This window comes from Heterodontus francisci, chromosome 8, assembly GCF_036365525.1.
Source record: "Heterodontus francisci isolate sHetFra1 chromosome 8, sHetFra1.hap1, whole genome shotgun sequence".
Lineage (NCBI taxonomy): Eukaryota > Metazoa > Chordata > Chondrichthyes > Heterodontiformes > Heterodontidae > Heterodontus > Heterodontus francisci.
In genome coordinates, this window is record NC_090378.1 from 105,178,677 (window position 1) to 105,190,979 (window position 12,303).

General features: G+C 42.9%; 1 protein-coding gene across 1 annotated transcript in view; it reads right to left on the bottom strand.

The window, feature by feature from the left end:
- Positions 1-12,303, bottom strand: part of pappa2 (pappalysin 2) — a 573,700-nt gene that overhangs the window by 287,052 nt on the left and 274,345 nt on the right. The window contains exon 6 of the mRNA XM_068036526.1: positions 5,794-5,915. Coding sequence (XP_067892627.1) covers positions 5,794-5,915 — 122 coding nt within the window. The remainder of the gene's footprint in view (positions 1-5,793; positions 5,916-12,303) is intronic.

Sequence of the window (12,303 nt, forward strand, 5' to 3'; positions counted from 1 at the left end):
ACTAAAACATTCAATGAGCTCTCTGGTGAAAAAGTTATGCCTTTCCCCGGCAAAAGAGTTTGATGGCTCCTTCATCCCTAAGTATAACTATAGGTTTACCTGCCTCACTAGGGGAACAGGAATTCCCTATAACTCTCATGTATCTTGTTCACATCTCCTGGTCTCACAAAGATTTTTGTACTTGGCCTACAGCTGCAGTCAGAACTACAGCCTGATATGTTGTACTCCCGGTCAGGGCCCCTTTCTCTGCATTTGCCTTGTGTGCCCCAATAAGTCCTGTGGGTTTACCCTGCAACTTCCAACATTCTCAACAAAGGTGTCCCACCTTGTGACAATGGTAACACCTAGGCTTTCGGACTTGACTTCCATTCTCAGCAACTTCCTTTCTGGCCTGAGGAGGAGATCCCGGGGTGTTCCCAGCTGTCCTTTCTTGTCCCTGGCTATTTGCCTTCCTTTCACCCTCCCACCTTCTATCCTTCTCGTGTTTGTGGGGGTGATAGACAAAGGGTTGGGCTTATAAACAAGCTCGTAATCATCAGCGATCTCAGCTGCCCATCTGGCTGTTAAAACCTTCTGGTTCTCTTAGGTCAGTGCATTTTATTCTGGGATAAAAAAAAGGGTGTATGATGGGTTCTTAGTAATGGAGGGAGTGAATCTTTAAATTCTTCCAGGAGAATTATTTCCCTAAGGCTCTCATACGTGGCCTCTACCTTTATCCCCACATCCAGCGATCAAAATTAATTTGTTTTATCCTCTCAAATTCTACAGGAGTCTGCCCAGGCTGTCTCCAGAGGTTCCAAAATTGCTGCCAGTATGCTGCAGGGAATAACTCATAAGCAGTGAGAAAAGCATTTTTTGCCATCTCAAAGTTTGCAGAAGCCTCCTCGGAAAGCATGGCATAAACATCATCTGTCTGGCTATCTTTTCAAAAGAAATATAAAATGCCTCTACGTCCCTTTCCTCAAACCTTGAGAAGGCTTGCACAAATTTAAATAGCTCTCCAATGGGTCCTGGGTTGGAGACAGATCTTTCCCCACCAGAATTTTGACTGGAGTCAAGACCACCCCTTTGTCTTAGTACCATCTTTTTGTAATTTGAATTCTCTTTCACTTTCTCTTTTAAATTCTAGTTCAAGATTTTTCATTGCCGACTCTCTTTCCTGTTCAATCTTAAGTTTTTCCAATTCTATTTCTTTTTCTTTGTCAAGTTCAAGCTGCCAAATCTGCAACTGAATTTTAGCTAATTCAACTGCACTACTATCTGGTTCACCGTTTTCTTCTTCCAGTTTCAAACGGTGTGCTATTACCTCAATTATGCTGCTTTCTTAGCTCATGGTTTTAAGTATTACGCCAATTTTTCTGCCAATTCCTTTAGTCTAATCTTGGTTAATTTTCTCAAATCACTCAGGGATACATCCTCCTTTCCCAGAAAGGTCGTAACAACTGACAAAGGCATTCCGGTAACGTACTTTAATGCACAAGAAACCTGTTTTTTTTTTAACTTTTTCTCTTTTCAATTAGTATCACCCCACTTACAATTGCACGTCATTGGCTTTGGGTATCCAGACGATGACCTCCCAATTATTTGCTATGACTGAGGTGGGAGGAGTGCCCTGTCTTTTCCAGTTCCTCTTCTCCACAGGTCACAACATACATTTAAATGTTTACCCAGTTACTGGTACAGTCAATCATACACTCTTTTTTTTTATCCCAGAATAAAATGCACCAACCAGGTTTCTTTAATAAACAACAAAATTATCAGTTTATTATGAAACAAGACTTAATCAGTAACAAAGCAAAACATTAATACACAGATTGAAATATGGAAGTTCCCTTTTTAAATTCCCAAATTACACACACTGGAAAAAATATAGAAATTCTTTCTGCAGAGGTCTGTTACGAAAAAAAAGAAAAAAAAGACTACTTTAGCCAAGTATTTGCCAATTCTTGATGAAAAAAGAGATGTGGAAGGATGTCAGTTGTCCCTTTTATTTGGTCTGGCGTCCGGGTATACAGAGACGGGTTACTGGGATTGTTTCAGAAGCAGTCCGTTCTGGAAATGTCGAGAATTATTCTAGTAGGCTTTCAGGAGAAATGTGGCATCGGGGTTTTCTGCCAGCACATGCTTGAATCGCAGGATTTTCTTCCAGCTTCTAAGCAGCTATGCAGCACCAGGGATTTTAGCTCTCCCACACTGGATCTTTGCAGGATTTCTTCAATGAGGTGGAGAAAGAGGTGAGCTGGGTGCTTTCTTTCTCCTTGGCAGGAACAACACCAACTGTCTTCAAACAGTTCACACCCAACTAAACTGAAAACAATGTCTAAACCCCAAACAGAGAGTCGACCACCTGACCTCCATAAACCTTGACATGTGGCTTCACTGTGACCATTCTCCCCCAGGTCACCAAAGGTTCTATTGTTTACTGAGCCCAAAGCAGATAACTTCCAGCACAGATGTCACAATATCTCTCAAGTGTCCTTTTGGTGAATTTGGTAAAAAAAAATATACATCCAGGGAATCTTTTCAGTTTTAACACAAGTCCTCAAAAAACAAAATATTCAAAACAAAATGGAAGCACTTTCATAACAGATTACATCAAGACCATTAGGGTATAACCAAGAGCAGAGTGAGGGCACAATCTTCGGTCTGGTGGCCTGACATATCTTTTTTTTATTCATTCATGGGATGTGGGCATCGCTGGCTAGACCAGCATTTATTGCCCATCCCTAATTGCCCTTGAGAAGGTGGTGGTGAGCTGCTGCCCACGTGGGGTAAGTACACCCACAGTGCTGTTAGGAAGGGAGTTCCAGGATTTTGACCCAGCGACAGTGAAGGAACGTCGATATAGGTCTCAGTCATGCAGGGGGTGTGGCTTGGAGGGGAACTTGCAGATGGTGATGGTGTTCCTATGCAACTGCTGCCCTTGTCCTTCTAGGTAGTAGAGGTCGTGGGTTTGAAAGGGGCTGTCTAAGGAGCCTTGGTGCATTGCTGCAGTGCATTTTGGAGATGATACACACTGCTGCCAATGTGCATTGGTGGTGGAGGGAGTGAATGTTCGTGGGTGGGGTGCCATTCAAGTGGGCAGCTTTGTCCTGGATGGTGTCGAGCTTCTTAATTGTTGTTGGAGCTGCACCCATCCAAGCAAGTGGACAGTATTCCATCACATTCCTGACTTGTGCCTTGTGGGCAGGCTTTGGGGAGTCAGGAGATGAGTTACGGTCTGCAGGATCCCTAGCCTCTGACCTGCTCGTGTAGCCACGGTATTTATATGGCTGGTCCAGTTCAGTTTCTGGTCAATGGTAACCCCCAGGATGTTGATAGTGGGGGATTCAGCATTCGTAATGCCATTGAATGTCAAGGGGAGATGGTTAGATTCTCTCTTGTTTGAGATAGTCATAGCCTGGCACTTACATGGTGCGAATGTTACTTGCCATTTATCAGCCCAAGCCTGGATATTACCCAGGTCTTGCTGCATTTCTACACGGACTGCTTCAGTATCTGAGGAGTTGTGAATGGTGCTGAACATTGTGCAATCATCAACCAACATCCCCACTTCTGACCTTATGATGGAGGGAAGGTCATTGATGAAGTAGTTGAAGATGATTGGGCCTAGGACACTACCATGAGGAACTCCTGCAGTGATGTCCTGGAAATGAGATGTTTGCCCTCCAACAACCACAACCATCTTCCTTTGAGCTGTGTATGACTCCAACCAGTGGAGAGTTTTCCCCCTGATTTCCATTGACTCCAGTTTTGCTAGGGCTCCTTGATGCCAGACTTGGTCAAATGCTGCCTCAATGTCAAGGACAGTCATTCTTAGCTCACTTCTTGAGTTCAGCTCTTTTGTCCATGTTTAAACCAAGGCTGTAATGAGATCAGGAGCTGAGTGGCCCTGGCGGAATGCAAACTGAGTGTCACTGAGCAGGTTATTGCTAAGTGCCACTTGATAGCATTGTCGACGACACCTTCCAACACTTTACTAATGATCGAGAGGAGACTGCTGGTGCAATAATTGGCTGGGTTGGATTTGTCCTGCTTTTTGTGTACAGGACATACCTGGGAAATCTTCCATTATATCTGAGGATATCAAGACCATGATCAACAACTGTCAGACATGCGTGATACGGAGGCCAGAACAGCACGAATTGCTGTTAACTACCCATTTTCCAATTAGACTTTGGCAAAGGCTAGGCATGGATTTATTCATGTTTGGTGGGAAGTCATATATCATTATGAACTACTTTTCAAGGTGGGTCGAAGTCCAAAGATTACCTGCTATGACGGCCAAAGTAGTTACCAGAATTCTTCAAGACATCTTTGCGACACATGGGATTGCAGATGAAATATTATCACACAATGGATCACAGTTAGCAAATGAGTGTCTTACTCGGTTTGCAGTGAAGATGGGTTTCCAGCATCTCACAAACTCACTGAGGTATCCACAGTCCATTGGTGAGGCACAAAGAGGTGTGAGAACCATAAAGTCTTTACTGAATAAAAATGAAGAACTTCCAATCTCACTCCTAATTTATCGTTCAATGCCGTTAATGTGTGGATTATCACCAGCTGAACTACTAATGGGAAGGAAGTTAAGAACACACCTTCCACTATTGCCTCAACAATTAATTCTTCGATTGAAGACTCAAGACTATGAGAAAGTTCAAGAAAGAGAAAACTTCTACAGAGAGAAACAAACCTGGAATTATAATCGAAGATTTTGAGTGAGCAGCTCATCCAAATTAAACATTGGTGAAAAGATTTGGTTGCATGACCTGGAACGGGAAGGTATAGTAATCGGTAAACAGGAGCACTATCAGCTTATGTTATACGAACGACTGAAGGGAACATAGGAAGGAATCGGGAGAATATAGAACCATTGAAAAGTTACAGCGCAGAAAGAGGCCATTCAGCCCATTGTGTCTGCGCTGGCTGAAAAAACTAGCCACCCAATCTAATCCCATCTTCCAGCACCCAGTCCATAGCCATACAGGTTACAGCATTCATTTCTATTCCGCAAAAGCAACAACCAGTAATCCATCTGTAAGATTCAGATGAAGATGAACAAACCTAAACCGGATGAAATACTACAACCTGTAGAAATGAACAACCAAGTCAACAATCCAAACTTACTACGAAGACTACTGATCATCCCAGACAGATTACACCAGATCAGGGAGAGTTGTCAAACCTCCGATGAGACTGAAACTGTAAAGTCAAAGACTTGGGGGCAGAAAGAGTAGTCGAGAAGTCATAAACGTTTGGAAAAATGTTGGGTAAAGACTTGGATGGGGATGTAGTGTAAGGAGGTAAAGGGTTAATACAGCGGACAGTGAGACAGACTCCTCTCACTGTGCAAGCGAAAATGTAACAGTCACACGAGATAGGCTGGAGAAGAAGGAGCAGCACAGAGGATGCTAGCTTAGGTGGCTTAAGGAGTGTGTAGATAGTATAATGTAAATAATAAACAGTTCTGAGTTAACCTTTACCTGAGCCAGAGACTTCCTCCAGATCATCACTGGAACACTACTAAAGATACTACTAATAACAATACAACAACATGCAACAGGGGACACAAACTAAGAGGTTAGTAGGAAAGGAAGTAGGGTGGGTCTATTTTGAAATCGAACAGTAATAGGCTGGTCCGCCAAGTTATGAAGGAAGTCAATTACAGTGGACTGCGTAAACAGTTTCAAGACACAACTGGATGGAGAACAAGCTTGTGCTTCCACCTACAGGAGAGAAGGAGAGAAAAGGGAATGGCAATTTTTTTTCTCTTGTTTGACTGGCTCTTACCCACTGCCTCTTCTGGAGTCCAGTAGCCTGATGCATCGCAGATCCGAGGCGAAGAAGCTGTGTGTGCATACTGATAGAATTTCCCATCCTCGTCGCAGTCTCCACACAAGTTTCTCACCTCTCTACGAAAGAGAAAGAAAAAGAAAGTTCAGAGAATCCTGTAATGAGAAAACTTGCCTTAATCTCCAAAAATGTAAGATCAAGATGGTGCTGAAAAGGAAAGGCAAACTAAAAGATCTATTTAAGCTCCCCCTGCCTCTAGCTTTGTAACTTCATTCAATGAATAACTGAGCTGTCGAGACCAGGAAAATCATAGGTCAATCCTGAGTCCAAGATGCCTCGGCTGATGACAGAAGGGGGTATGATTGATATATGTCCCCTCAGTTAGCCATGAAGGAAATTGGTGTCTTTCTGTCCACCAATCTCTGCTGGACCTATGTATGTCAGGGAGGATTGGTGCGGATACAGTTATAACCACACCAATGGTTGAATAGCCTGTCAACACTCAGTGCCCAGCCCCCAGACCACAGCCAGAAATGCCACTGCTTTCAGAAGAGGAAACAAGGGGAAAAATTAGCATGAAGTTAACCTTGTGAGTGAGACTATAAACATTACAGCACAAACAGTGCAAGATTTGCATTCATATAGTGCTTTTTACAACCTCAGGATAGAACCATAGAACAATTACGGCACAGAAGGAGGCCATTCAGCCCATTGTGTCCGTGCCAGCCGAAAAAAACTAGCCGTCCAATCTAATCCCACCTTCCGGCACATGGTCCATAGCCTTGCAGGTTACAGCACTTCAGATGCAGGTCCATGTACCTTTTAAAAGAATTGAGGGTTTCTGCCTCCACCACCGTTCCTGGCAACAAATTCCAGACACCCACCAGCCTCTGGGTGAAAACGTTTTTCCTCATGTCCCCTCTAATCCTTCCACCAATCACCATCTGTGTCCGCTGGTAACTGACCTCTACTAGGGGAAACAGGTCCTTCCTGTCCACTCTATCTAGGCCTCTCATAATTTTGTACACCTCAATTAAGTCTCCCCTCAGCCTCCTCAGTTCCAGGGAAAGCAGCCCCAGCCTGTCCAATCTTTCCTCATAGCTGCAACTTTCAAGCTCTGGCAACATTCTTGTAAATCTCCTCTGTACTCTCTCTACAGCAATTATGTCTTTCCTGTAATGTGGTGACCAGAACTGTATGCAATACTCCAGTTGTGGCCTAACCAGTGTTTTATACAGTTCCAGCATTACATCCCTGCTTTTGTATTCTATACCTTGGCCAATAAAGGAAAGCATTCCATCTGCCTTCTTCACTCTATCTACCTGTCCTGCCAACTTCAGGGACCTGTGGACATGCACTCCAAGGTCTCTCACTTCTTCTTCACCTCTCAATAGTCTCCCATTTATTGTGTATTCTCTCACTTTATTTGCCCTCCCCAAATGCATTACCTCACACTTCTCTGAATTGAATTCCATTTGCCACTTTCCCGCCCGCTCAACCAAACCATTGATATAATTCTGGAGTCTACGGCTATCCTCTTCACTATTCACTACATGGCCAATTTTTGTGTCAGCTGCAAATTTCCCAATCATGCCTCCCACATTTAACTCCAAATAATTAATATATACCACAAACATAAAGGGACCCAACACCCTGTGGAACGTCGCTGGAAACAGCTTTCCATTCACAAGAACTTCCAAAGCGCTCTACAACCAATGAAGTATGTTGGTTATGAAGTACATAAGAGGTTATTGATACAACAAAATATCAGTCTCTCCCAGTGCCCTTCATTCAAGTAGCAAAACATTTGCTCCTTAGAAATCAGAGTGATTAAAACAATCTTTTCATTGAGAATGTAAAATTGAATAATTAGCACAGCCACATTTACAAACTTACAAAACAAAACACTATTTGGATGAGCAAAGACAAAACTTAGGCCAAAATAAATGAACTTGTTAAAAACCTCACTGTATGCAGTTTGAAAAATGGTCACACCCCCTTAGAACAATATGTTAAAAAGCACAATATAAATAGGTACGGGAGGCCATTCAAGTCCATCTTAGCTCATCAGTTCACAAAGTATGTACAAGTTATCCCCATCATAACACCAAGGTATTTCATCCAATTGCCTGTACCTCAATTGGTAGTACTCTTACCTCTGATTCAGAACGTTGTGGGTTCAAGTCCCACTCCAAGACTTGAGCACAAACATCAAGGCTGACATTCCAGCAAGGTACTAAGGAAGCAAGATCCCATCTACTCTCTCAAGTGAACATAAAAGATCCCATAGCCCTATTTTGAAGAGAAGCATGGGAGTTATCCCTGATGTTGTGACCAATATTTACCTCTCAACCAACATCACAAAAACAGATTTCTGGAGATTATCAGATTGCAGTTTGTGAGAGCCTGATGTGTGCAAATTGGCTGCTCTGTTACATTACAACAGTGATTACACTTCATTACCTGAAAGGTGCTTTGAGACATCCTGAGATCATGAAAGGTCTTTCTTTGATGAGATCTTACAAAAAGAAATGAATGGAAACAACAATTTAAGAATGGGGATGCTTTCCGTGCAATCAGCAGGGATTTTGATGTCCAACATTGATCCCAATCCAACCACAGAAGTTTTTGCCAAACTAATCGGAGCATGCAGCTGCCTAACAACAAGCAATCACTCAGTTCCTCACAGGACAATACAGAGGGTGGAGTTCTCCTTTAATCAATATTTGGCAGCATGGCTTATAAAAATTGAAAGTGATATGTTTGAAGTATATCATTGTTCATCAGAATTGTAGGAAATATGGAATGAGATAACGCCATTTGGCCAGCTATTGCAACACGTCATGTGCAATCTGTCCTGTCATGGTTTACACCCCACGTATTAAATCTACGAAAGGAAAATTCAATGTCAATCTCCCTCATTCCCAGAGGTAATCAAGGAAAACTCCAGTATATCTATCCATCCCCACATTTCCATTATTTATTGCTGGCTTATTGCCCTCCACACAAGACAGTCACTCTCCACCCCGATCGCTTAAAAAAACAGTAGAGCATTTGGGCATCTCAAATTATATTTTCATTCCAAAGAATTGTTTCCAGAAGCTCATTCCCTTCTGTGGTATGCAAACCGTACTCTGCTCTGGATAAAGCTAGTCAGTTAAGACATCAAGGAGTCAATTACATTCAGTGATTCCTTTCTTGTGGACACCCATATCCTTTCGCTGTTTTAACTGCAGGATTTTGTTGACGTTTCACTGCAGAGAGTGGCACAAGCGAACAAAACCAAAAGAAGGCTAGACTCCAAGGATCGTACTTTACCAACCTGAGGACAATACAAGTTCTCCCTGTCTGAACTGAGCAACAATGAGCTCTTTAATTCAAGTCCAAGTGGCTCCAATGCCTTTAGTTTTCCCATCTGAGATTTTTCCTGGTTAATATGACTACTATAAGCAAATCCTCCCAAAGGTTTGAACTACAGTAAAGTAGTTTAACTTCCAAATGTTGTGGGACAATCTTAAGAGGGGACCACCTTAAGAGCTGTAACTGAAGGTTACCAGAGGAAGCAATGTCACATCACACATGACCAGGGTGTAGTGGGTGTAGCCCGACAGAGTGAGATGTGTTTAGATATGGCGCATACAGAAACTGTTTGTATATGCATGTTATAGTTATGTTGTAATAAAAACCCACTTTTATATTACTTGTAGTCCTGTGAATCTTACAATAGTCCCCACACCAAAGGAACATGTAATATTATATGGTGGCAGCAGTGGAATTTATTTTTTCTGAAGACCACCAAATATTATATCATGGCAACATTGGATGCTTTCTGAAGAACACACTAAGATAGAACAAAGAACAGCAGGTTGCTTACCTGAAGTGGCTGAAGATCCTGGAGAGCAGCTAGCAGGAGACCCTACGACAGTACAGTGAGCTATGCTACAGACAGAACCCCAGGAGATGTTGAAACTCAGTCAGTACAGCAGGCAATTTGCTAGGGGATCGGAGCTTTCAGCTGGTCTGGCAGTGGGTTGAAACATTTAAAAAGCAGTATCCGAAGCCATTACTGTTTTAGTTCTCCTGGATCTTTTTGCATTGTGGGCAGGTCCTAAGCCAAAAAAGAGAGGGAAGAACTCGACTGGATGTCCATAGCACAAAGTAAAAGGCTGGTCGTGGATATCAGTTAAAAAAAATTAACTAGATGTGTAAACAAAGAACTGCTCTCTCGGTCTAAAATAAAACAATGTAATCTCACTCTTAAAGGGGCAGGCCTGCAGAAAACTAATCTGTCTAAATAAGAAGAAGTGTGCCTGAGAAAACAAAAACCTGTAAAAAGTCCTATATTTATAAAAATGCAGGATCATTAAGACAATGACTTTCAGATATCCAGTCATAGATTGGAAAGCGTTGGACATAGCATCTGAATTTGAACTGTTTCAACAGAGAATGGAACTGTGTTTCCTTGATCAAGAAGCGAGCAAACCAAAAAAAGCTATTGAGATTAAGATTGCACTGGGCTATGAGGACCTGCACCAAATCAATACATCAAGATTGTCAGCTGAAAATCAAAAGGACCCTAGAAAGATATGGACATTTCTGTAACAGCAACTGAAGGTGAAAGTAAATTTCTGTGTACACAGACCTGAGCTTTTGACTTACCGGCAAAGGCAAGATGAGTCCATTGACCAGTTTGTTGCAAGGTGCTGAGACAAAGCTCAAATTGTGGCTTCGCAGATATTGAACTGTCAGAATGGGTTATAGAGCTAGTAATCATGTCTACCCCACTAGAGATCTGCTAGAAAAGAAGAAAGGGCACACCATATATACACTACACAATGATGGAAAGAAATTTGAAACCATCATGGCTGAGCACCAACAGTTAGAAATGTTGGGGGTGGCTACAACAATTGGTATGGTAACCAATACTCAGAGGTCTAAGCTTTGTGGCAAATGTGGCCTGACTCATCCAATTCACAGTTGTCCAATGTACCAGGACCAGTGCAAAGCTTGTGGCATACGAGGACACTGCGCAAGGCAGTGCAGAAGGCCGGGCTCACATACCACACACAGGAATGGTGGCAGATCACATGCAGAGAGAGCGTCTGCAAGACAGGATGGCAAACGCAACAAAAGGTATACCGACACACAACAAAAGCCCAAGCAGGTACATCAGGTCAGTAGAAAGACAGATTGTCAAGAGGACGTGGGTGAAGAATGCACTCGTGCAAACAGTGAGCAAGCATTTCACATAGTTAATTTGGATCAACATGTCAATGCTATTACAGAATTGAGGCATTTGCCATGATTGGGATTACACGTCTGCAGAAAAGTGGCAAACATAAGCTCAATGTAAAAATCGACACCGACGTAATGGCAAATGTTCTGCCCATCCCTGTACTGAAGGACGTGTACTTAAAGAAATGGGAATCTATGGTACGACCCACCATGACTAGGCTGACTGCCTGCAATAGTTGTCCAATCAAATACATTGGAATGATAACCTTACAGTGCAGCTATGGGAGCTCCGAATGGCAACCACAAATGTTTTATATTGTGGACACAACTGGACCAACTGTCACAGAACAGCCAGTATGCCAGGATTTACAAATTATCACAATACATGAGGTTAGCACTGCTCCAAGAGGTATGGAAGTTGCAACACAGAGTGCATTGAGTTGGATAGAGACCTGAAACTACTTTACCTAGACAGGTTTAATACAATCGGTGATTTCAATGGTGATGCCATATTGCAGGTGAGGGAGGATGCAGTTCGTACTATCAATGCGGCAAGGAAGTGCAGCGTGTGCATTCAACAGAAGCTTAAAGTGGAGCTGGATGAGATGAAGCATGAGGGAGTCATCCGCCGAGTGTACCAGCATTCCGATTGGTGCAGCTCCATCACCTGCGTGCTGAAGAAAGATGGCAATCTCAGGATTTGCTTAGACCTGCGATGACTGAATTCAGCCCTCAAGAGGTGCCGGCATAAAATCCCAACCCTGGAGAAGCTGAATCCTAAGAGTACTGGTGCTAAGTATTTTTCAAAGTTCGACGCGAAGCATGGCTACTGGTCTGTCCACTTAGCCAAGAGGTCCCAGCTACTCACAACTTTTACTGTTTCAGATGGTTACCGTTTGGTCTGTGTGTCAGCCAGGACATTTTCCAACAATACATGGACAGGATAACGGAAAATGTCCTGGGCTGTACCTGTATAGCTATTAACATTGCGGTGATGGGGCGGACCAAGGCAGAGAATGACTGAAACTTGCAGTTGCTAATGATGGCTGCTCATCATGAGGGCCTTGGGTTTAATAGCAATAAAGGCCAACGTTGGGCACATCAACTTCTTTGGGTCGATATATTCCGCCACAGGAATATGCCCAGACCCAGATAAGATCAAAGATATCGGAGCCATGCCAACTCATCAGGACTGGGAAGACTTAGGGCTAGGGCTGTTCAACATTTTGGCCCCATACATCCCCAATTTCACTGAGTAGTGCTTAGGGAACT